Raw genomic sequence first — 26452 nt, forward strand, 5'->3', positions numbered from 1 at the left:
CACTTTTATAGTTAGTCAAAGGAGGGTGGGAGCTGTAAAGCTCCGTGTGCACTTTATTTATCAACTCTGCAAAGGAGGGGTGAAAGGAGCGGCCCTAAATATCGGGCGAAGCTAACTTTGTTAGAAAATCAAGTGCCATGGTTACGTCTACAGCCAATGTCAGTTGGATACCGGAAAGAAGGGATAGCGACCATATAGAGGGGGGGGGGAGTTGTCCACTAGCCGGGGGGGGGGCATTGAGGTAATTCAAGGGAGGGGGAGATACGGGAAAGGGAGACCAAAACTAATGCGGCCTAGGGCTGTGGCGCAGGCTGGAAAGCAAGCCAGCTGCAACAAATCAACAAATCACTCTGACCAAGAGGTCATGAGTTCGAGGCCAGCCCGTGCCTGCGTCTTGTCTCTGTCTCTGTTCTATGTTATGGCATTGAATGTTTGCCTTTATGTGTGCAATGTGATCCTCCCTGAGTCCCCTTTGGGGTGAGAAGGGTGGAATATAAATGCTGTAAATAAATAAATAAATAGGGAACAGTTTCTTGTAGATTTAAAACAGTCTCCTGATACGGTAAAGTTGGATATCCGATCTGGCGGTCCCTCCGGACTAAAGGTGGTGCTGTTGAACGCCAGGTCCATAAATGGAAAATCGGCAATAATCCAGGATCTTATTCTGGTCGAAAAAGTGGACCTGGCGTGCATAACGGAGACCTGGTTGGACGAGGCGGGGGGGGGTCAACCTCCCCCAACTCTGTCCTCCTGGGTACTCCGTGCAGTACCAACCTAGATCCAGAGGACGGGGAGGCGGCGTCGCAGTGGTCTACAAGGAATCCATCCCCCTGACCAGGTGCCCCATCCCACAGTCAACCCTGTTCGAATGTATCCATCTAAGAGTGGGGGACCGGGACAGATTAGGGATTCTGCTAGTGTACCGTCCACCCCGCTGCACTACAGTCTCCCTACCTGAGCTAGCAGGGGTGGTCTCGAGCCTGGCGTTGGAATCCCAGCAACTTTTAGTGCTGGGGGACTTCAACATCCATGCGGAGACCATCCTTTCGGGAGCGGCTCAGGACTTCATGGCCACCATGGCAACCATGGGGCTGTCCCAAGTGGTATCTGGCCCCACTCACAGAGCAGGACACACACTGGACTTGGTTTTCTGTCAGGGATGAGAGGAAGATGGGGGTGTGGAGGAGCTCACCATCGCTCCGTTGCCATTGACCAACCATCACCCGATTAGGTTTAGACTGTCTGCGCCTCCTAACCTCCGCAGGGGTGGAGGACCTATTAAAAAGGTCCGCCCCAGGAGGCTTATGGATCCTGATGGATTCCTGACGGCTCTTGGGGAGTCTCCCACCACTTTGGTTGGTGATCCTGTTGATGCTCTGGTCTCTCTCTGGAATAGGGAGATGACCAGGGCAATAGACACGATTGCTCCAGAAAGCCCCCTCTCAAGTAGCTGAGCTAAACCTTCTCCTTGGTTCACCGAGGAGTTGGCAGCAATGAAGCGAAAGAAAAGGGGACTAGAGCACGTGTGGCGTTCGAAATGGAATGAATCAGACCAAACACGGCTGCGCTTTTATTTCAAGGTGTATGCCGCGGCAATAGATGCTGCAAAGAACGCTTTCTTTGCAGCTAATATTGCGTCCGCAAAGAACCATCCGGCGGAGCTGTTCCAAGTTGTCAGAGGTTTGTTAAATCCCATCTCTCAAGATGGGATCCCTGACAGCTCGGCAGCCCACTGTGAAGCATTTGCTTGGTTCTTTGCAGACAAAGTTGCTCTGATCCGCTCTGGCTTTGACACCATGTTAACGGCAGTCTCCGAGGATGTAACACGGGCACCTGCTTGTCCTATTTTGATGGATTCATTTCAATTGGTTGAGCTGTAGGATGTGGACAAGGTGCTTGGAGAGGCGAGGGCTACCACATGCATCCTAGACCCCTAGACCATCCTGGCTGGTGAGAGAAGTCAGAGGGGGATTGGCCGAGTGGGTGAAGGTGGTGGTGAATGCCTCCCTCCGGGAAGGCATTTTTCCAGCGAGCCTTAAATTGGCTGTGATCAAACCGCTGTTGAAGAAGCCATCACTGGACCCCACTCAATTGGACAACTATCGGGCCATCTCCAATCTCCCCTTTTTGGGCAAGGTTGTGGAACATGTGGTGGCCGCGCAACTCCAGGCATTCTTGGTAGATACTGATTTTCTGGATCCGGCACAGTCTGGCTTCAGGCCGGGGCATGGTACCGAGACAGCCTTGGTCGCCTTAGTCGATGATCTACACCGCGAGCTGGACAGGGCGAGTGTGACCCTGCTGGTTCTGCTGGACCTTTCAGCGGCCTTCGATACCGTCGATCACGGTATCCTTCTGGGGCGCCTTGCCGGGACGGGGCTTGGTGGTACTGTTCTGCAGTGGCTCCGGTCCTTCCTGGAGGGCCGCACCCAGATGGTGTCATTGGGGGACGCCTGCTTGGCCCCACAACCATTGTCTTGTGGGGTCCCACAGGGTTCAATACTGTTCCCCATGTTGTTTAACATCTACATGAAACCACTGGGAGAGATCATCCGGAGTTTCGGGGTGAGATGTCATCTGTACGCAGATGATGTCCAGCTGTCACTTCTTTCCACCTATCACTAAGGAGGCTGTCCAGGTCCTAAACCGGTGTCTGGCTGCTGTGTTGGACTGGATGAGGGCCAACAAATTGAAATTGAATCCAGACAAGACAGAGGTCCTCCTGATCAGTCGCAAGGCTGAACAGGGAATAGGGTTACAGCCTGTGTTAGACGGGGTCGCACTCCCCCTGAAGACACAGGTTCGCAGTCTGGGTGTGATCCTGGACTCATCGCTGAGCCTGGAGCCCCAGGTCTCGGAGGTGGCCAGGGGAGCATTCGCACAGCTCCGCCTTGTGCGCCAGCTGCGCCCGTTCCTTGGGAGGTCTGACTTGGCCACGGTGGTTCATGCTCTGGTTACATTCCACTTGGATTACTGCAACGCGCTCTACGTGGGGCTGCCTTTGAAGACGGCCCAGAAGCTCCAGCTAGTACAACAGACAGTAGCCAGGTTAATAATGGGAGCGGCCTACAGGGAGCTTACAATCCCCGTTAAGCCAGCTCCATTGGCTGCCGATATGCTACCGAGCCCAATTCAAAGTGCTGGTTTTGACCTACAAAGCCCTAAACGGCTCCGGTCCAATTTCCTATCCAGACATATCTCCTCCTATGAGCCCATAAGAACTTTAAGATCATCTGGGGAGGTCCTGCTCTCGATCCCACCTGCTTCACAGGTGCGACTGGTGGGGACGAGAGACAGGGCCTTCTAGGTGGTGGCTCCTCGGCTGTGGACCTCCCTCCCCAGTGACATCCGGCAGGCTCCTTCCCTTCTCTAGGGTTCAGAAAAAAACTAAAGACATGGCTATGTGCGCAAGCGTTCAATGAATGAACTTTCGAGCTTGGTACGGTCAATTTTTAAGATTCTAGTGAATGTAAGGACATTACCTTGGTGCATGGTAATGTTTTATTATTGTATATTGGTTTTTATGATGTTTTAAATGTTTTTAGTTTTTAATGCCTTTTTTATTGTATTGTTGATGTGATGGCACTGTGTTGCCAATTTGTAAGCCGCCCTGAGTCCCCCAGGGGAGAAGGGCGGGGTAGAAATACCGGAGATAAATAAATAAACAAACAAACATCAAATTAGGTTATGATTTTACAAATTAAACACCAAAACATCATGTTATACAACAAATTTGACAGTATCTTGATGTTTTAAAGAAAAATTATATGATTTGAACTAACTTTAATGAAAACTTGCTAATGTGGGTTTGCTACATTACTTTATAATGGAGGGAATGAACCAAATGTGAATTTGTATATAGTTTTATGTTATGTTATAAACATATCAGGCACATGGCACTTATATCTGGAAAAATATTGCAAAGCTAAATAGTATTTTTTTCTATTTGTAATGGAAGCCATATTTATTTATTTTTTTAACATGTAATACACTAGCCTTTATATGTTGATAGTATCTGTTCTGGATAGTTCAAGTCCTGTCTTGTTATGTATTGATATAAAATCCAAGTATTTTTATGAAAAGTTTAGCGTAATTTGGCACTTCGTATTTTTAAAATGTCTTTCAGTATTGACAGGAAGTTTTTGAAATGCTTCTCTATTTGCTTTGTTCTACCTTCTTCACTCCACTGACTATGAACTTTTCTGTCCTTTGTAGTTTGGTAAAGGTTAGGAATATATCATTTTAAGTTCAATATTATTGTCATGAATGCAGTGTTTAGGTATGCCATTGCCAAGAGACTTGCAGTTTGTATTTTTAAAAGGTACATAATGTTATGATTGAGCCTCATGGCTCTGTTACTGGCAGACGTGGGCATAAGACTCCTCGAGAGTCAGATACTCTCGAGGAGCGAGAAAGAAAAAGACTGCGAGATATTTTTGCAGCACCATCTGACGAAGAGTCTTTTGAGGGGTTTACGGAGAGAATGGAGGAGGGGCTGGTTAGCTCGGAGGAGGATGAGATGGATTGGACTCGGGTGAGGGAGGAATTGGGTGCCACTGGCAATGATGGGATAGAAGATGAATGGGGACCTTCAGGATTAGACCCATGGTCAAGCTGGAGGGATGGGACGGGATCCACAGCTGGAGATGCTGTGGGGCATAGTCAGAGGTGTTCCAGCTCTGATGAGGAAAGTGATGAGGAAACGCCCGGGTTAAGGAGGACAGCTGACAGTGATGAGGATTTGTAACTGGCATAAAATGGGGCTTGGGAGCAATTGCAAATTGCGTTGGGCAAGGTAATCTGGACGAACGCTTGGGATCTGTGTGGGACGCTTTCCTGAAGACTGGTGTGTTTTCGTGTGCTGATACGTAAGTTGTTTTGGAATTCAGGGTCAGACGGCGGGAGGAATTGTGTGGGCATTTGTTTGTGCAAACCTGTGCTTACTCTTATTAGCTTGACCTTCCGTCGTCTTCTTGACGGACGCCATCTCCTGCTTTGAAATTCGGACTGAACTGACCACGGCTTGACTTCCCCCTTCTCGGACTTGGAAACTACAAACGTCTGCTTCTGGCTTTGATCTACGGAAAGGAACTGGGTCTACTCTACTGCTACAATCCTTGGCTGATCTGTTCGTGTTGGAAATCCTGTCTGCTGTGTGTGGGAGCGACGCAAGTTACTCAAGGCACAGTGCTGGCAGCAGAGAGGAATCTGCTGCCAATTAGTTGCATTCTTTTGTATCTTTTGTTCCTCGGCTTTTGTTTTGTTTATCCCCAGGCTGAAGCAAGCAGTTTGTTTTTACCCGGATTAAACTCCGGTTTAATCCGGTTTATCTTTTGAACGTTTTTCCTTGTCCCTTTTTGCTCCTAAAGGCTAATACTGCCTGGCCCTTGTATTTTACGGGCATTTTTGAGTTCTGTAATCCAATAAACTCTGTTATCTTTGATCTTGTGGCGTTCTGTCCTTGACAGATTGCCCAACGCCCATAAAAAGTTTATTGCAGTAATAAACCCGTCAGGAAGACGATGGAGGAGTTAAGGGCCAAATTTGAGCAATTACAAACGGCTTTTACCGTCAGTCAAACAGCTTATGCTGTTAAAGGACATGTTTTGACTCCTGAACGCTTTGACGGAACCAGGTGCAAGTTGCCAACCTTTTTGGCACAAGTGGAGCTTTATTTTTCCCAGCTCAGTGCTCATGCTTTCCCTACAGACACTAGCAAGGTGGCATTTATTTTGAGTTTGCTGACCGGTCCCGCAGGACAATGGGCCACTAATTTAATTTTGGGAAATGACCCAGTCAAAGACAATTTGAATAATTTCAAAAAGTTATTAACTGATACTTTTGGGGATCCTCTCCGCACGGAGAATGCTGGGTGGGCTCTGTATCGGTTGAAACAGGGAAAGGGGACTGTTTTGGATTACTTAAATAAGTTTAACTTGTATCGCCACCAGCTGGACTGGGGGGAAAATGCATTCATGCTTTTATTTACTGCTGGGTTAAGTGATATGCTCCAGGATGAATTAGCACGCTTGGAGCCAGCTGAAAATTGGGACGCCTTAGTAGCTAAGGTGCTGCGTTTGGACGCCAGGTTCGAGGCTCGTAAACACTCGAAAGCAATGTGTGCGCCACCCATGCATGTAACCAGGGCACCTGTGGTGATGGGGGAAGAGCCTATGGAGCTTGGGGTCTTTAAAAAGCTGTCTACAGAGGAAAAGAGCCGTAGGAGGCAGCTGGGGTTGTGTTTGTACTGTGGAAATGCTGGGCATTTTGCCAAAAACTGTAATGTGAAACCTTCTCAGCTTTCGGGAAAAGGCCAGCCCTAGTGCGACGTGAGTCCAACGCACTAGGGCTCCTAAAGCAGTCAACTGAGGGGAGGAAGCATGTTTTCGTACCCATTACATTATCTGTTGGGGGAAGGGAACTTGTTTCTACTTTGGCACTGCTGGACTCAGGGGCTACGGTCTCTTATGTAGATATTGAGTTTGCTAAGAAGCATGGCATTCCTAGAGTGCGCAAGGCATGCGATGTGTGGGTGGAAGGAGCAGATGGGAGACTGCTGGAGACTGGGGTGGTTAACCATGAAACCTCAGCAGTAATGTGGGAAGTGCAGGGAGTAACGGGAACGTTTGTGTGGGATATTACGAGCTTGCCTAGATACGATGTGATCCTGGGGATGGATTGGCTAGCTGTAGTAAATCCACAAGTAGATTGGGCGACACGTAAATTGACCTTAAAGAGGCAGGACTGTTGCACTCTGAATGTTACTCAATCTGATATGGAGGGAGTGCCTGCTGAGTATGGGGAGTTCTCTGATGTATTTTGTAAAAAAGAAGCGGACAAGTTACCGCCGCACAGGCCATATGATTGCGCCATTAAGCTAGCAGAAGGTGCGAAATTGCCAGCAGGAAGGCTGTATGCCTTGACTGTACCGGAAAGGCAAGCTTTGCAAGAGTTTCTAGATGAAAATTTAGCCAAGGGGTTTATTCGCCCATCTAGCTCTCCAACTGTGGCACCAGTATTCTTTGTAGCCAAAAAGACTGGGGAACTTAGGTTGGTCTGCGACTATCGGATCCTAAACAAATACACCATTCGGGATAGGTACCCGCTACCTTTAATATCGGAACTGTTATCAAGGGTGCAAGGGGCCAAGGTCTTTACCAAGCTTGACCTGCGGGGGGCATATAACTTAATCCGTATACGGGAAGGTGATGAATGGAAGACGGCATTTAACACGTGTTTCGGATGCCACGAGTTCCGAGTCATGCCTTTCGGACTTTGCAATGCTCCTGCGGTCTTCCAGAGGTTCATGAACGATGTGTTCAGGGACCTAATTGACCAATTTTTAGTGATTTATTTGGATGATATCTTGATTTTTTCTAAGGACGAGAAAGAACATCGTCAACATGTCAAGCAGGTTCTGCACCGTCTGCGGGCTAATGGGCTCTTCGCCAAGGCTTCCAAGTGCGTCTTTCATGTGCCTGAAGTGGAGTTCCTAGGTCATGTAGTGTCAGGTAGGGAACTTAAAATGGACCCACATAAGGTTGACGCCGTCAACTCATGGCAGGAGCTTAAGACTAAGAAGGATGTGCAAAGGTTCTTAGGATTCGCTAATTACTACCGGGAGTTTATTCCGAATTTTGCAAAGCTCACGGTACCTTTGACGCAGCTCCTGCGTAAGAAACAGCCATTTGTGTGGGGGCGGGAAGCTCACGATGCGTTTTTACAACTTAAGTCTAGTTTTCAATCGGACAACATACTAACACATCCTGATGTTGACAAACCGTTCGTGGTAGAAGCGGACGCTTCTAGCTACGCGTTGGGGGCTGTATTGTCTCAGAAAGATTCCTCAGGGACCTTGCGTCCCTGTGGATTTTACTCGCGGCAACTAACACCCTTCGAGCAGAACTATACCATATGGGAGAAGGAGTTGTTGGCGATTAAGGTGGCGTTTGAGGTGTGGCGGCACTGGCTAGAAGGGGCGCGGCACCAAATCGTGGTCAGATCTGATCACAAGAATTTAGAGCACTTGCAAACAGCAAAGAAGTTAAACCAGCGTCAAATCCGATGGGCTTTGTTTTTCTCCAGGTTTAACTTCAAGGTGCAGTTCGTGGAGGGGAAGGCAAACTTGCGGGCCGATGCTTTATCCCGCAAGCCGGAGTTTAAGACCAATGAGCAGGTGGTATGTCAGACCATCTTGCCTACTGCTTCTCTATGTGTTGTAGATAATGAGCTCGGGTTACATGACCAGATCCTTGAGGCTCAGAGGGATGATGTGTGGACTCAGGAGCAACTTATGCTGTTATCAGCAGGTAACCGTACCATACTGCCTCATCTACAAGATCAAGACGGAGTATTGGTACGCAGGGGGCAGGTCTATGTACCAGTGGGGGCCCTCAGGTTGGAGGTGATTAGAGCCCACCATGACGAACCCATGGCTGGGCACTTTGGCAGGTTCAAGACCGTGCAGCTTATCACCAGGAGCTACTGGTGGCCAAAGATGCGGCAAGACATTCTGCGCTTTTGTGACAGCTGCGCTGTTTGCCAGCAGAGTAAGACGCCTGTTGGGCGCCCTAGAGGGTTGTTGTCGTCTCTACCTGTTCCTGAGAGGCCATGGCAAATCATTTCCATGGATTTCATTTCGGATTTGCCTAAGTCTGGGGGTTATACTTGTATTTGGGTGGTGGTGGATTTATTTAGCAAACTGGCTCATTTTATTCCTTGTTCAACCATTCCGGCGGCCCCTACGTTGGCCTTATTATTTACTAAGCACATCTATCGTTTGCACGGAGCACCCGAGGTGATTATTTCGGATAGGGCTCCGCAATTTGTGTCACGCTTTTGGAAACACTTCCATGAGTGCTTAGGGACTAAGTTAAACGTTTCTTCAGCCTTTCATCCGCAAACGGATGGACAGTCGGAACGGGTTAATGGGCTCTTAGAGCAGTATTTACGTTGTTTTTGTTTAGATCAACCCACGGCTTGGGTGAAGTGGTTACCGGTGGCGGAGTTCGCTTACAACAATGCGGTGCACACGTCTAGTCAGCATACGCCATTTGAGCTAACTTATGGTTTTCACCCACGGGGAGGTGTGGCGCCGTCGACCAATGTGGTCTCTTCGGACCCTGTGTACCGCTCTTCGGAAATGGCTGCATTGCATGATGTTGCCCGTCGCTTACTGTTGGAAGCTAAGGCAACGCAAAAAACTCAGGCTGACCGCCACAGGCAGGCAGGGGAGGAGTTGGAAGAAGGGGATTTGGTGTGGTTGTCTTCCAAACATATTAAACAGGCTGGGGGAAAGTTTGCGCCTCGGTATTTGGGTCCCTTTCCTATCGTTAAAAAGATTTCTTCCGTTGCGTTTCGTTTGCGTTTACCGTCTAGTTTAAAGGTCCATCCAGTTTTCCATCGTTCACTGTTGAAGTTAGATACCTCCAGTCGTCGTGGTGCTATAGCAGATGGTATCACTGCCACTTCTCCGCCTTCGGGGGAGGAGGCCTTTGTGAGAGGGGATAGTGTTATGATTGAGCCTCATGGCTCTGTTACTGGCAGACGTGGGCGTAAGACTCCTCGAGAGTCAGATACTCTCGAGGAGCGAGAAAGAAAAAGACTGCGAGATATTTTTGCAGCACCATCTGACGAAGAGTCTTTTGAGGGGTTTACGGAGAGAATGGAGGAGGGGCTGGTTAGCTCGGAGGAGGATGAGATGGATTGGACTCGGGTGAGGGAGGAATTGGGTGCCACTGGCAATGATGGGATAGAAGATGAATGGGGACCTTCAGGATTAGACCCATGGTCAAGCTGGAGGGATGGGACGGGATCCACAGCTGGAGATGCTGTGGGGCGTAGTCAGAGGTGTTCCAGCTCTGATGAGGAAAGTGATGAGGAAACGCCCGGGTTAAGGAGGACAGCTGACAGTGATGAGGATTTGTAACTGGCATAAAATGGGGCTTGGGAGCAATTGCAAATTGCGTTGGGCAAGGTAATCTGGACGAACGCTTGGGATCTGTGTGGGACGCTTTCCTGAAGACTGGTGTGTTTTCGTGTGCTGATACGTAAGTTGTTTTGGAATTCAGGGTCAGACGGCGGGAGGAATTGTGTGGGCATTTGTTTGTGCAAACCTGTGCTTACTCTTATTAGCTTGACCTTCCGTCGTCTTCTTGACGGACGCCATCTCCTGCTTTGAAATTCGGACTGAACTGACCACGGCTTGACTTCCCCCTTCTCGGACTTGGAAACTACAAACGTCTGCTTCTGGCTTTGATCTACGGAAAGGAACTGGGTCTACTCTACTGCTACAATCCTTGGCTGATCTGTTCGTGTTGGAAATCCTGTCTGCTGTGTGTGGGAGCGACGCAAGTTACTCAAGGCACAGTGCTGGCAGCAGAGAGGAATCTGCTGCCAATTAGTTGCATTCTTTTGTATCTTTTGTTCCTCGGCTTTTGTTTTGTTTATCCCCAGGCTGAAGCAAGCAGTTTGTTTTTACCCGGATTAAACTCCGGTTTAATCCGGTTTATCTTTTGAACGTTTTTCCTTGTCCCTTTTTGCTCCTAAAGGCTAATACTGCCTGGCCCTTGTATTTTACGGGCATTTTTGAGTTCTGTAATCCAATAAACTCTGTTATCTTTGATCTTGTGGCGTTCTGTCCTTGACACATAAAGTACATTCCAGTTTGATTGAATAATACAGGGTACTTGGAGCTCTTGGTATATTGTTCTCCGAGTTAGTAGTAACAGGCCTTCTACCTCTATTTGTGTATTTCCCATGAATAGTCAGCTATAATCAGATGACTTCTAGTTGGAAAAATCAATCTGTTTCAAGTCATTTCAGTGTTAGTAAATTGCTTATCTACTCTTGATTATTGTGGATGAGCAATCAAGTTGTAAGTAGCTATGAAACTACAATTCATTTTACATAATAATCAGCATAGTGCCTCACAGGCTATATCCAAAACTATGTTTCTGTAGTATAGCATCTACTAAGACACAGTTGGGACACATGTCACTCTCCAGATCTTTAAAGGTACTTCCTACTAATACTGAAGGGTGAAAGCTGAAGTTTAACATGTGGAGCACTATGCTTCCTCTCTGCAATTAGAATAGATACCTCTCTTCCCTGTAATTCTCAATATATGCTCCAGAGCTGGGGAAATCCTCAGAAGTGAAGGGAAGTTCTTGCGCCAGTGGTGGATTATAAAGGGAGGAGGGATGATCAAGCCTCAAACAGGTCAGTTTCTGTGTTTTTTAAAACTGCCTTGCCTCTGAGAAGAGGGAAGATCCCCCCCCCCCCGCTTCCTTCTTTCTCTGAAGACATGGCAATTTACAAAATCTGAAATGAAGCTCTTTGGAGGTTTTTAAAACTGCCTTGCCTTCGAAGAAAGACGAGGGGAATCAGCTCCAAACGGCTATGCAATTATTATGTGAGGAGCACAACACAAATTTTGCAACCCCCAAAATAGGAATGTGATTATTATGCAGTGACAACCTCTTATGCAAGGAAACATGGCAAATACTTCTTAGCTTTTTGGAGGCTGTTTTTTTTTTTAATCCTTTCTAAGTGAGTATTTTCTATCTTAATATAGCCTGCTTTCCTTAACACAGGATTATCTTAATCTTTGATACTAAGTACCTATATTTGCCATTCCATCAGTGAACAAAACAAATTCCCGGTCACTTGAAGAACATAAGGTGAACTTTCTTTCATGTAAACAGGCTTAAGATCAGCCTTTTAAATCTACCCAAACTAATATGTATATATCCATGAATTCCAATGCACGACTGCTGTAAAGGCTACCAGTTTTTCAATGTGTTGTAGATTTTTAAAAACCTCACAAGTCTTTAATAAAATGGACACTTTAATAAACATATCAAACCATAACATTCAAAATAGGAAAGTATCTGCTATTCAGGTTGTGACACATAACTTGTAAAAAAGCAGCCATGCCAATGTATAAATAGTTCTGTACAGCTGGAGCTTCAAGAAGTCCTTCTACAGCCTCATCCCTTTTTAACTCAATGTACTACTGAGTTCAACGGTTCTGCTCGAATGTTCCCCAGGTCAAGAGATGAATCTGTCTCTTCATCAATCTCGCCAATTACAGCCCTGTGAAAGAAATTACAGTTATAGATAATAAATTTATAAAGTTGATAACAGCACAAGATTTCGATACTTTAAAATTATCAATTCTGCTTAATGCTGAAGGTTAGCTTTAGGCAAAGCAAAAATAACACAGTGAGACCAAAAAATGAGCATCAAAATAAAACAAGCATTACTTTTATTAGTCACAGAAAATACAGTACAACTTAGCTACACTGTCCATGTACTGTTTAAAAACATCTTATGATACACTAGCTGTGCCCGGCCACGCGTTGCTGTAGCGAAGTATGGTGGTATGAGAAATAAAGTATTGAGGAATTGGTGGTAGTTAAGGTAAAGGGTAAACGTTTTCCCCTGACATTAAGTCCAATCATGTCTGACTCTGGGGGTTGGTGCTCATCTCCATTTCTAAGCCGAAGAGCTGGCGTTGTCCGTAGACTCCTCCAAGGTCATGTGGGATGACTGCATGGAGCGGCGTTACCTTCCCGCCAGAGCAGTACCTATTGATGCACTCACATTTGCATGTTTTTGAACTTCTGGGTTGGCAGAAGCTGGGGCTAACAGTGGGGGATCTCCCCGCTCCCCCAATTTAAACCTGCGGCCTTTCGGTCCAGAAGTTCAGCGCTTTAACACGCTGCGCCATCAGGGGATATTATTTCCTAAAGGTTGTGAATACACAATATTTCTGATTGGTTTTTTTTTTTGTCTGTTGGAGGTAAGTACGAATGCTGCAATTAGGGGAAATGATTAGGATGTAATGGCCTTGCAGCTTTAAAGCCTGGCTGTTTCCTCACTGAGTGAATTTATATTGTTCTGCATTATTCTATCCCAGTAATTATTTCATATTAAAGTAGAATCTCACTTATCCAACATTCGCTTATACAATGTTCTGGATTATCCAATGCAGTCTGCCTTTTCGTAATCAATGTTTTTGTAGTCAGTGTTTTAAATTCATTGTGATATTTTAGAGTCTCACTTATCCAACATAAACTGGCCGTTAGAATGTTGGATAAGCAAATATGTTGGATAATAAGGAGGCATTAAGGAAAAGCCTATTAAACATCAAATTAGGTTATGATTTTACAAATTAAGCACCAAAACATCATGTTAGACAACAAATTTGGTAGAAAAAGTAGTTCAATACGCAGTAATGCTATGTAGTAATTACTATATTTATGAATTTAGCACCAAAATATCACGATATATTGAAAACATTGACTACAAAAATGCGTTGGATAATCCAGAACGTTGGATAAGTGAGACTCTACTGTAATTACTACATAGCATTACTGCACATGGAACTATTTTTTCTGTCAAATTTGTTGTATAATATGATGTTTTGGTGCTTAATTTGTGTAACGATTACCTAATTTGATGTTTAATCGGCTTTTCCTGAATCCCTTCTTATTATCCAACATATTCACTTATCCTGCCGGCCTGTTTATGTTGGATAAGTGGGACTCTACTGTATATTGATAATCTTATATTATCTGCTTAGAACTGGATTATATGAGGCCCCTTCTTCACAGCTGTATAAAATGCACACTGAAGTGCATTATATGGTAGTGTGGAGTCAAGATAACCCAGTGCAAAGCAGATAATATAAGATTATAAATGGGTTCTATAGCTGTGTGGAAAGGCCTTGAGTCTACACTGCCATATAATCCAGTGCAAATTAGATAATCTGTGGAAGAGGCCTACGTGAGGCCTAAGTCTGCCTGTCCCCTAACTGAATCCTGGCTGTCCCTTGGCTGAGTTGGTTGCTAGGAGACCAAGTGGGCAGAGATTATCCCTGTAACTGGCAGCAATTGGATAAAAACAATTATTCCTTTCTTCTTATTAGGACTTTATTTTTCTTTTCTTTTTGTTGTATCAACCTAGAGGCGTGGATGATGGGTTGTGTTGTCAAATTTCAAGGTTGGGGGGCCTGTAGTTTTGTTGTTTTGCCGGTCGCCGTGATGCCATCACTCATTTTTTGGGGAACGGCTGAAATCTAGATTTTTTTAAAAAAAAGTCAAGTTCCTAGCAGACTGGACCAGAAAGATGGCAGTGGCATTTCAGAAACATGGGAACATAGATATTGCATAAGTACGACATAAATGTTGGAGGCCCCAGCTCACCAAAAGAGGGAACCGTTGGGCTGTTTCACTTTACTGCAATAATACATAAATTAAGTTTGAAAGCATGCATTAATTAGTAGATACAGAGAAGCTCCTAGCAAAAATACCTATATTGTGTATCAATAACTAGCTTTCAAAAAGCCACTCAAAGCCTTTCAGATAGATAGATGATTTACACCAACAAATTACACTAACAAAACAGAGGAAACCAAACTTACACATTATCGCCTCTTACAATGTATAATCCTAAAACAACTTGTTCTACTCCTTGTGAAGAACTGAACACCCTTTCATGGCTTTCATCCAAAATCAGGTTGATGGTCTGATCAAAACCCTTGAGAGTTCCCTTGGGGGGAAAATAGAGACATTTCAAATTCTCATATGTTTATGTCCAAAACACATTATAAATATAAAATTATGCTACTTAACACTAATTAGAATGCTCTGGATATTACACTATTTACCAAAATCATATAGCTTTAAATATGTTAACTTCACCACATTATTCTGAAGTATATGATTCTGTATAATCAATAAAATTTAATCTCCCCTGATATTCTGAGGGGAGATTCTTCTTCTTTCAGTTACTGATCCCAAATGCTTCCATTTATCCCATCTCTGTGATATTAAATGTGGAGATCTTCTAGATGCCCTCAATGTTCTTATGTGAGACTTTATTAATCTAATCTCCCCACCAGGCACCACCACCCTTGATTCATTGCTACCACCAAAGACGTTTCTATTTGAACCTTAGTTTTAAAGAACACAATGAACACTAATTTTCAGGGTGAACAGACAACTCCCACTGTCAAATGAAGGTATCATGAAAATGTTTTGTAAAGAAACAGGTTCATCCTCTCAGGGATTGAAGTTTGTGACTCTTACATGTCTTCCATAACTGATGTATAAAGTTTTCCCACAGCTATTATTTTTATCTACGGCTACTACTAAATGAACAATCTACAAAAGTATAGTGTTTAGATTTGGTGTGAATTCTTACCACAATCATTCGACCATCTGAAGTAATCACAGCAACAGTACCTGGGGCTCAAGTTAAAGAAAAACCACAAGAAAGGCACAGGCGCATTTGCTCTGCCTAATCTTCTATTGCAGCATCTTAATTCCCAAAACAAATACAACCATATAGAGTTATTTACAGGAGATGGTGAGCCCTTCCAAGTTTTTAAGTGGCTCTGCCCATATTGCAGTTGCAATCTGCCATGGTTCCATCCTACGGAACCCTTAGGATTCATTTGGAGTATCTACACTGTTTAATGCAGTTTGATACCACTTTAACTACCATGGCTCAGTACTATACCAACCACTCAATACTTCATATTCCATCACTCAAATATTAAATTAAGTCTTGGGTGTTCATGTGCTCCTGGAGTTTGCAATACAAAGGAATGCTGAAACTAAGACAAGTCAAACACGCATTCTCGACTTTAAGAGAGCTGACTTCCAAAAAATGAAGGAATTACTGAGCGGCATTCCATGGACGCCAATATTAAAAAACAAGGGAGTTAAGGATGGATGGGAGTTTTTCAAAAGTGAAATACTCAAGGCACAAATGCAAACAGTGCCAACAAAGAAGAAAAATAAGACAAGTGCAAAGAAGCCAGAATGGATGTCCAAAGAACTTCTAACTGAGCTAAAGATCAAAAGTGACATGCACAAGAAGTGGAAAAGGGGAGAAATCACCAAAGAAGAATTCAAACGTATAGCCAACACCTGTAGGGAAAAGGTTCGCAAGGCTAAAGCACAAAATGAGCTCAGGCTTGCCAGGGACATAAAAAACAACAAAAAAGGCTTTTTTGCTTACGTTGGTAGAAAAAGGAAGAAAAAGGAGGCGATAGGGCCTCTGCAAGGAGAAGATGGGGTGATGGCGACAGGGGACAGGGAAAAGGCAGAACTGCTCAATGCCTTCTTTGCCTCGGTCTTCTCACAAAAAGAAAGCCATCTTCAACCTCAGCAACATGGAATGGACGAAGAATTGGGGGAAATCCAACCCCAAATAGGGAAACAAGTTGTCCAGGAACACCTGGCCTCTCTAAACGAATTCAAGTCCCCAGGGCCAGATCAGCTACATCCAAGAGTATTGAAGGAATTAGCGGAAGTTATTTCAGAACCACTAGCAATTATCTTCAAGAGTTCTTGGAGAACGGGAGAAGTACCAGCAGATTGGAGGAGGGCAAATGTGGTCCCTATCTTCAAGAAGGGAAAAAAGAACGACCCAAACAATTACCGTCCGGTCAGCCTCACATCGATACCAGGCAAGATTCTGGAAAAGATCATCAAGGAAGTGGTCTGCGAACACTTAGAAACAAATGCGGTCATTGCTAATAGTCAACACGGATTTACCAAAAACAAGTCATGCCAGACTAATCTGATCTCTTTTTTCGATAGAGTTACGAGTTGGGTCGATACAGGGAATGCTGTGGATGTAGCCTATCTGGATTTCAGTAAGGCCTTCGACAAAGTCCCCCACGACCTTCTGGCAAATAAACTAGTAAAATGTGGGCTAGACAAAACTACGGTTAGGTGGATCTGCAATTGGCTAAGCGAACGAACCCAAAGGGTGCTCACCAATGCGTCGTCTTCATCATGGAAAGAAGTGACAAGTGGAGTGCCGCAGGGCTCCGTCCTGGGCCCGGTTCTGTTCAACATCTTTATTAACGACTTAGACGAAGGGTTAGAAGGCACGATCATCAAGTTTGCAGATGACACAAAACTGGGAGGGATAGCTAACACACCAGAAGACAGGAGCAGAATTCAAAACGATCTTGACAGACTAGAGAGATGGGCCGAAACTAACAAAATGAAGTTCAACAGGGACAAATGCAAGATACTTCATTTCGGCAGAAAAAATGGAAATCAAAGATACAGAATGGGGGATGCCTGGCTTGACAGCAGTGTGTGCGAAAAAGACCTTGGAGTCCTCGTGGACAACAAGTTAAACATGAGCCAACAATGTGATGCAGCAGCTAAAAAAGCCAACGGGATTCTGGCCTGCATCAATAGGGGTATAGCGTCTAGATCCAGGGAAGTCATGCTCCCCCTCTATTCTGCCTTGGTCAGACCACACCTGGAATACTGCGTCCAATTCTGGGCACCACAGTTGAAGGGAGATGTTGACAAGCTGGAAAGCGTCCAGAGGAGGGCGACTAAAATGATTAAGGGTCTGGAGAACAAGCCCTATAAAGAGCGGCTTAAAGAGCTTGGCATGTTTAACCTGCAGAAGAGAAGGCTGAGAGGAGACATGATAGCAATGTACAAATACGTGAAGGGAAGTCATAGGGAGGAGGGAGCAAGCTTGTTTTCTGCTGCCCTGCAGACTAGGACACGGAACAATGGCTTCAAACTACAGGAAAGGAGATTCCACCTGAGCATCAGGAAGAACCTCCTCACTGTGAGGGCTGTTCGACAGTGGAACTCTCTGTCGGGCTGTGGTGGAGGCTCCTTCCTTGGAGGCTTTTAAGCGGAGGCTGGATGGCCATCTGTCGGGGGTGCTTTGAATGCGATTTCCTGCTTCTTGGCAGGGGGTTGGACTGGATGGCCCATGAGGTCTCTTCCAACTCTACTATTCTATGATTCTATGGATACAAAAGGTATTTGAAGAAAACATTGAAAACCACAGTTCCATACTAGTTTTTTCTTCTCTATCTGTAATATGTTAATACATTTGTGTTGTCAAAGGCTTTCATGGCTGAAATCACTGGGTTGCTGCGAGTTTTCTAAGCTGTATGGCTATGTATGGCTATGTTCCAGACCTTTTGCCCGCATCTATGACAGGCATCCTAGAGGTTGTGAGGCATTCAGAACTACAATCAGAAGACAAAGGAATTCCAGACATGAATCAATCAGGGCCAGCTAAAATCTCCCAACAAAGGATTCCCTCAGGCAGGAAGCAGCCAGGCTTTGAAGCTGAAAAGCCATTCAATGCTAATCAAGGCAGCCAGGTGCAACATTCACACTTGCCTCAGGCAAACAATAATTCTTTCTCCCACCCTGATCATTCCACAGATATATACACCTCATTTGCTTAGTTTCCAATAGTTCTTACAACCTGAGGATGCCTGCCATAGATGCAGGCAAAACGTCAGGACAGAATGCTTCTGGAACATGGCCATACAGCCCAGAAAACTCACAGCATCCCAGTGATTCTGGCCATGAAAGCCTTTGACTACATATATATATATATATAGATACATATATACAGTAGTCTCACTTATCTAACATAAACGGGCCAGCAGAATATTGGATAAGCAAAAATCTTGGATAATATGGAGGGATTAAGAAAAAAGCCTATTAAACATAAAATTAATTATTTCACCAATTAAGCACCAAAACATCATGTTTTACAAGAAAATGACAGAAAAAGCAGTTCAATACACAGTCATGTTATGTAATTACTGTATTTACAAATTTAGCACTAACATTGCAACATTTACTACAAAAACAATGACTACTAAAAGGCAGACTGCCTTGGATAATACAGAACATTGGATAAGTGAAGCTTGGATAAGTGAGATTCTACTGTACGTATTACTTTATCAGGCATGGGCAAACTTAGGTGTTTTAGACTTCAACAGCTTATCGGCTGTTAGAAATTGTGGGAGTTGACGTCCAAAACATCTGGAGGGCCTAAGTTTGCGCATGCCTGCTTTAGATTATACACCTTTGGCATGGCCCGTTTCTTTTTACTGTCAGTGCACATGATGTATACTATTTATGTGTCTGTGTATATATAATACATATACACATATATAAATACAAGTAGCGTTAATTCTAACAGAATCACTTGAGGTTTCTGCCCAAATATAAGCAAGCCTTCTCTTTAGAAAGTAAGCCCCGACCCACTCCCTCAAAGTTCATGAAAGCAGCCCATTATCGGTGCTTGCAACCCCTCCCCGCTTTCTTCTCCTCAGTGTGCTACTCTTCGCTCGCCATCCGCTTTTAAACCCGGAAGCGCCCAATCAGAAGCAGCCGAACTCCACGCTCGCGAGCCCCTCTGGAGCGCGAAGGCCGACGGGAAGAGCCGGTTCCCAAGGGCCTTTCTCCTCCTCCGCCCAACCTTTTCACCCCAGCCTCGCCCACTGCTACTCAGACCGCTCTGCTGAAGGATACGGTTAATATAATTCTCCAGCGCGGAAGTCATGGCGGCGGCGGCGGCAACGGCCTAGACTTCCTCGCAGAGACTTGGATCTTCTGGCGCGCTCACACAGACTCCACTCGGGATCGTTACATCCGGGACACACCACACACGCCTTCGCGGGGCCACACTGCGCATGCGCCAAAAGGAATCGAGAGCTATTCCACTATAAGAAACCGGAAGTTAACACCTTTGAAATTAAACGTCTAAATCTACGTTCCTTTTTGCTCGAATATTATTGGTGCTCTTTGCTCTCAACGTGAGGGCGGGGGGAGAGCGCGAGAGCAGAGGGAGTAGGCGGGGCCGTCGTGACTGCGCATGTCAGCGGGACTGCTCTTTAAGCGTCGCCTTTGGCGAGTGAAGCCTTTGGACTTTCAGGGAGGGAGTATGGGTGTCATTTAGAGGTGAGACTTTTCAGGCCTATTTGGCCTGCTAGCAGCTGTCTAGTAAAAAGTTTGAAATACAGTAGAGTCTCACTTATCCAAGCTTCTGGATTAGCCAAGCCATTTTTGTAGTCAATGTTTTCAATATATCGTGATATTTTGGTGCTAAATTCGTAAATACAGTAATTACAACATACCGTTACTGTGTATTGAACTACTTTTTCTGTCAAATTTATTTTACAGCTGAAGAAAGTTCAGTGTGAGCACTGCATCTTAACAGATTGGTTTGAATGTCTAGGTGGCATTCAGAAACCTTGTATTGTTTCCAATTTTTTCATGACCCTAGCAAGAACTGAGAGGACCTCATTTGAGATGACCCGTAGTTTAAAAAGCAATTACAGTAGAATCTCACTTATCCAAGCCTCACTTATCCAAGCCTCTGGATTATCCAAGCCATTTTTGTAGTCAATGTTTTCAATATATCGTGATATTTTGGTGCTAAATTAGTAAGACAGTAATTTCAACATAACATTACTGCGTATTGGACTGCTTTTTCTGTCAAATGTGTTGTATAACATGGTGTTTTGGGGCTTAATTTGTAAAATCATAACCTAATTTGATGTTTAATAGGCTGTTCCTTAATCCCACCTTATTATCCAAGCTTATCCAATGTTCTGCTGGCCCGTTTAGCTTGGATAAGTGAGACTACTGTATTTAGAGCGCAGAAGGACATTACCTATTCTGGTGTCACAAATTTAGTATCTATTCTTTCCTATTCGTGTCTGCCTTCTCCCCCATTCAAATCTCCCATCACTCTCCTGCCCCACTCCCAGCCATTTCAGATGTTGCACTGACCTGGCCTCTTCTACCTGCCAAACCTGAAGTTGCTGCTATTGTCCCTGAAGGCATGGATGACACCCTAGTATCTTGCTAAGAGGACCTGTGGGTGGCGGCAGCAGACAGATATCCTCCAATATTGAATAAGTGTGGATGCTTCGTGTGTAGCCATTATCCCAAAGTGCTTCTCAAAGATGCCTGGCAAATGCATCTTTGGAAATGGGAGTTCTTGTTGTGCATTGTTTTGAAGGAAGAGTGGGTAGAGCAGCATTATATGTCAAGGATGCATTGATATGTGAAGAGATGTAGGACATCAATCCTGAAAACCAGGTCGAAACCATCTGGATAAGAATTAAGAACTAATTGCTCAATACCTTCTTTGCCTCGGTGTTCTCCTAAAAGGAAATCAGCATTTCAGTCTGAGCAATATGGGGCAGACAAGGCAATAAGTAATATGCCTAGGTAAAGCCCAGCAATACCTGGCCACACTAAACAAATTGAAGTCTCCAAGGCCAGATGTACATCATCCAAGAGTATTAAAGGAACTAGATCTTAACTCAAAACTGCGGGATTTTCCCATTGGAATGCTATTATTCCATTCTGGCCCCCAAGGGTAAGGTAAATGTTTTCCTTTGACATTAAGTCTAGTTGTGTCCGACTCTGGGGGTTGGTGCTCATCTCCATTTCTAAGCCAAAGAACCAGCATTGTCCGCAGACACCTCCAAAGTCATGTGGCCGGCATGCCTTAATGGAGCACCCGTTATCTTCCAGCCAGAGCGGTACCTATTGATCTCACATTTGCATGGTTCCGAACTGCTAGGTTGGCAGAAGCTGGAGCTAACAGCGGGAGTTCACCCACCTCCCTGGATTCGAACTGACGACTTTTCAGTTAGCAAGTTCAGCAGCTCAGTGGTTTAATCTTCTGCGCCACCAGAACTCTGCGTGTTTGCCTCCTAAGCTCTAAATCCTTTACAGCTACATCCAATGGCATAAAGTGTGTCATAGAGAGGCTGTGTGCCAAATTTGGTCCAGATCCTAGGTGATGGGGTTAGCAGTAGTCTCCGGATGTGGTTGAAGGTACAGCAAATCCCATTGTCCATGGTGAATCCTCCCCCAAATCGTACCAGAACATAAAGTGGGTCTTGGGGGGAGGGGTGTCTGTGTGCAAGTTTGGTCCAGGCCTGTCATTTGTGGGGGTTGCAGTGGCCTGTGGAAGTGGCAGCCAAACCAAGCAAAAGGAAATATTGTCTGCTATGCACAAACACTGACTTTTAATAGATATGGAAGCTATAGATAGATTTATCTTTATACCCCACCCCTTTCTCTCTGTGGTGGCTCAAGCACAGTTGGGCTGAGGAGCTGGCAGCAATGAAACGGGTGAAAAGGGAACTAGAGTGTCTGTGGTGTTTGAATCGTGGCGAGTCAGACCGAACATGGCTATGGGCCTACCTAAGGACATATGCCGCAGCAATAGAAGCTGCAAAGAAATATTTCTTTGCAACCAATATTGCGTCTGCAAAGAACCGTTCAGCGGAGCTGCTTTGAGTGGTCGGAGGGTTGTTAAATCCCATCTCCCAAGATGGGATCCCTGACCACTTGACAGCTTGCTTTGAAGCAATTGTTTGGTTCTTTGTGGACTAAGTCTCTCTGATCCGTTCCAATTCCGACACCATGTTAACAGCAGTCTGAGGATGTAACAAGAACACCTGCTTGTCCAGTTTTGATGAATTCTTTTCAATTGGTGCAGCTTGATGTGGACAAAATCCTTGGAGAGGTGAGAGCAATTGCATGTATCCTAGACCCCTGCCCATCCTAGCTGGTAAAGGAGGCCAGAAGGGGGTTTGGCAGAGTGGGTGAAGGTGGTGGTTAATGCCAGAAAAGGAAGGTTGCTGCGGCCATGCTTCAGCGCACCAATGACCGTGGAAAATAACTCCAAAACCTAATGACCCTGCGGCATCCGAGGCAACTTGAAGGGCTTCATATTGAGTCAGCTCAAATCTGTTGTGGCAGATCACTCCCCATATGCCAGTAACCAATACCATATTTGTATTATCATATTTGCTGATTGTTGGCCCAATTTTCTGCCACCAATCACATTTTAGCATGCCTCAAAAAAACCCAATAATTAATACTAAAAGGAGTCTGCTTGATACTGTGTGTCACTGTTTTCTCCGGTTCACACTACCATTTGTGCATCTGAAGATGTTGTGGCTGTCTTCCCTCTATGCAGCCTTCCTTCTCCTTTCCCTTTCTCACCCTATTTCACCTCGCATTATGATTTGCAATGGCAAATGACTCAAAAAGGCTGTTTTAATTCATGACGACTTAAAAACATATCCCACTTTGTTCTCTATTCGTCTTGTGTAAGATGTAGAAACCATAATTCCTAAATCTAAAGGCTATATTTGCCCTCATCTGACCACTTTTTCTTTTTTGCCCTGGTGATAAGAATTTTTTATTTGTTATCAATTATTTCCAATCATAACAGTACAAAAGGACCAGTCACTGAACCGTTGTAATTTTCAATACAAAATTAATATCTCCAAGTTGTGAGTACAAAGTGTGTGCTAAGGGAAATACTCTCTTTTCCCCAAAGAATGGAAACTTCAGTGAAGTAAGTTGGCTGCCAGCGTAATACTGAAGGTCACTGACTCAGTTCCAGGCCTTCTAGCCACATTTAAACATCAAGCCGTATCCTTGGAGCAAAGCAGACATCTAAAATAATGGATGTCTCCACTTATATTCAAAGCCAATAAAAGCTAGAGGGTAGAATGAGTCAGTGCACAGGAGGTATTCACAAAATTGCTGCTTCAAGAGGGCTCCTTTATTTTTCTCTGCATAATTGACTCAATATTAAGAAGGAGAACTCCTACACAATACCAAACTGTTTTAATAGAGTGGCTCGTGAGCTCCAACAAAAATGTGTTCAATATAAATTCACTTTTTAAGGTGGTAATTCTTCAGCTAAGTAGCTGCTGTATTGTGATGGTAGGAGTCTACTGCCGTTTGACTGCTACTAAGATGTATTTGCTCCTCTTTTACTGCTATTAAGTATGTCAAAGTTAGTATAGTACAATGGCTTATTGGTATAGGATGCTGGGAGACTATGGTTCGCTGCTGAGCCATAGAAATCCAGTGGGTGGTCATGGACAATTCACACTCAGCCTTTGAAGAAGACAGTGGTAAACATTGTCTAAAGTAAAGCTTGTCATGAAAACCCTAGGATAAGAATTGCAAGAAACCATGGAATTGACTGCCTACTTTGTCCAATTCCAATATTTCACATTAGATCTTTTTCATTATATTGAAATAGTTAATGCGTCAGAATAAGTGTCTTATCTTGAAGGGACCATAAGCCAGAAAATAGTAAACTTTTGCCTAACATAGCTTTGCCTCTGCATATATCATATAGCCTTTATATAGACAATATAAGCACTTTGTATGAACCAAAGTAGTATGTGCAACACAGGGCCTGTACCCCTCTCTTCCTGTGAACTGGTGCCTTCTTTCAGGAAGTTCCAGAGAGAGAAGAAAGCTTAGAATAAACAAGTTAGGTCATTGGTATCACTTGTGCCAAGTAGGTGTGGAAGGTGGGGAAGATCCTCAGCTGTTGGTCAATTCTAGATAAGCCGAGATATAAAATTCTTTGTTTGCTACGCATATGTTGCGACGGCCATTTTCATGATACAGCTCTCGGGTATATGTAGCTGTTCGCCTTCTCATAGCTATTTGAAAATAAACTTTGCTTTTTGCATCTTTCACGAAACTGAGTTTCTTTGCCTGATTTCCCTCCTGAGCCAGGACCCTTTGAAGGTAATTGTCTTACAATCTTAAAACCAATAGGTGACAACATTCCCTTGTCTGCGGGAGACAATTCCATAATTGGTGCTCCTACTAAAATTTCTTTGGGAGTTGCTTATAATTAGGATGATCACAAATGCACAAAAACTGGTTTTTATTTTTATTTTCAGTATGCTCTGCAGGCCTGTAGCGAGGTTTTTTTTTTAGGGGTTCAACCCCCCCCCCCCCCCCGAAATTTTTCAGGTTCTTAAAAAAACCTGGTTTACTCATGAATTTTAAATGGTTAACCAAATCCTCATGCTAAGTCTATGAGACGCAAAACATTAAGAGTCCCTCCAGGCACTATCTCAAGCAGATATTGACAGGTTTGTAGCGGGAGGTTTAAACCCCCCCCCCCCCCGAAATTTTCAAAACCCCTCCCGAAATATTTTTCTGGCTACGGCCCTGATGCTCTGTATGTCCGTGAGACTGATACCCATGGTTCCCACATCTGGCAAAATATATCCTAACTTAAGTATATTCTAGTTTTTTCTGTCAATGCTTTTGTAAGAACTTGACTATCGCTGGAGTGCCTACCGATGCCTAGAGAAGTGTCCTATGTAGGTATTTCTTGGGTTAAATGCAGTACAACTGTGTAGTATGCTTCCGCTGGAAGTCATTTGTTCATTCGAATTCACAATTATTCATGGTTTTGCATGAAGTCCTGGAAATATCCCACACAGAGATGGGAATTATGCCATATATACTTCGGTAATTTATTCAGATTATAATTTCAGACTTGGAAAGAGAACTAGTTAAAGCATCACAATTTAAAAAAATGTGTGTTTGCCATCATCATAGAAGTCCTGTGCTATGACCCTGAGTTATATGCCTTCATTTTAGCTTGGGAATGCATGCAGACATATATGAAGGGCGGCGGGGGTGAACCTTTAAAAGTTGAGTAGGGAAGAATGATTTTTTGAATCTTTGCATATGGTAGGCTTACTTTACAGTATGCTGATCATTTCAAAGAACAAGTAGTAATAGATCAGAGTATGCTGGAGTGATTTAGGCACCCAGTCCTCCTACTCAAAGATATTTTGAGTATATATGAGTCAACACTTATGACAAATCCCTTTTCAATTGCATCTGAAATACACATGGCAAAGGAGTGTAATGGGAATATATTAGTGCTTGGATTATAAAATAATTGTTAATGCATAGGAGGAAGAACCTACAAAGTTGTCGTATTGGTTTATGAAAAGTACCAAATTCCTTTTCAGTTTATGAACTCTTAATGATGGACAGGTGATACTTTCTGTTGATGTCTTGAATGTAGAATATTGAATATTCCGATTTTTTAAAAAAATCTTTGACATAAAATAAAACAGTGCATCCCGAAAGGCGTAATTTCACAATTTCAGGGTTTAATTTATCATGATCGATATTTTGGATCTTTCTTTCTTTTTTTTAAGGAAACATTTTTATCAAGCTTATGCAGAAAAAGATTTCCCAAAAAAAGCTTCCTTACCATTATTTAGATGGATTTGACAAACACTGTGAAAGAGGGCCCTCAAGTATCTTTGCTTTAGCACCCACCATGGAGAATACTTTGTATGTAAACCATACTATACAGCTATTCCTGAGCAAGAATATTAAACAGTAACTGAAGTTTTTACAGAAGTTGAAGGTGCTTTGAAGGGGATTCCCTTTGCACACCTTATCAAACTTTATCTTGGATCAGTTTTGTTTAGGAAATAGTCCTTCCCCGCCAAACTTGAAGGAGACAGTACATTCCAAAGATGTCTTGTGTGTATCCAAGGAATATAATGCAGTAGCACTTTCTGGCAACTCTTTCCTTGCAGTAGTACCAGTCCCTTCCCTTCCAATCCCATAATAGACTTTAACAAGAAACATGCAATTCACTGCCTACTTTGAAATAGTATCATAATCTGAGCTAAGCAGGGTACTCTTGTGAAGTGTCCAAAATCTGCAAGATTCAAGTTACTTGGATAGTTTGTTTTTCCTGGTTTTACCAGCTTTAATAGATAGCATTAATCTGTTTTCTTTTTTTATATAACTGCTACTGC

The 26452-nt window shown here is 44.0% G+C and overlaps 1 protein-coding gene and 1 long non-coding RNA gene across 2 annotated transcripts in view; one reads left to right on the forward strand and one right to left on the reverse strand.

The window, feature by feature from the left end:
* Positions 1 to 11830: 11830 nt before the first annotated feature.
* Positions 11831 to 19498, reverse strand: lsm8 (LSM8 homolog, U6 small nuclear RNA associated). Its single transcript, XM_062982393.1, has 4 exons — positions 19338 to 19498; positions 15211 to 15251; positions 14429 to 14556; positions 11831 to 12096 (listed from the first exon to the last, which is right to left on the reverse strand). The coding sequence occupies exons 1-4, from the start codon at positions 19366 to 19368 to the stop codon at positions 12006 to 12008; spliced, it is 291 nt and encodes a 96-aa protein (XP_062838463.1). The 5' UTR covers positions 19369 to 19498; the 3' UTR covers positions 11831 to 12005.
* Positions 19499 to 19588: 90 nt separating this feature from the next.
* Positions 19589 to 26452, forward strand: part of LOC134299470 (uncharacterized) — a 61449-nt gene continuing 54585 nt past the window's right edge. The window contains exon 1 of the long non-coding RNA XR_010006686.1: positions 19589 to 19766. This is a non-coding gene — a long non-coding RNA (uncharacterized LOC134299470). The remainder of the gene's footprint in view (positions 19767 to 26452) is intronic.

This window comes from Anolis carolinensis, chromosome 5 (genome assembly GCF_035594765.1).
Source record: "Anolis carolinensis isolate JA03-04 chromosome 5, rAnoCar3.1.pri, whole genome shotgun sequence".
In the NCBI taxonomy this organism is placed as follows: Eukaryota; Metazoa; Chordata; class Lepidosauria; order Squamata; family Dactyloidae; genus Anolis; species Anolis carolinensis.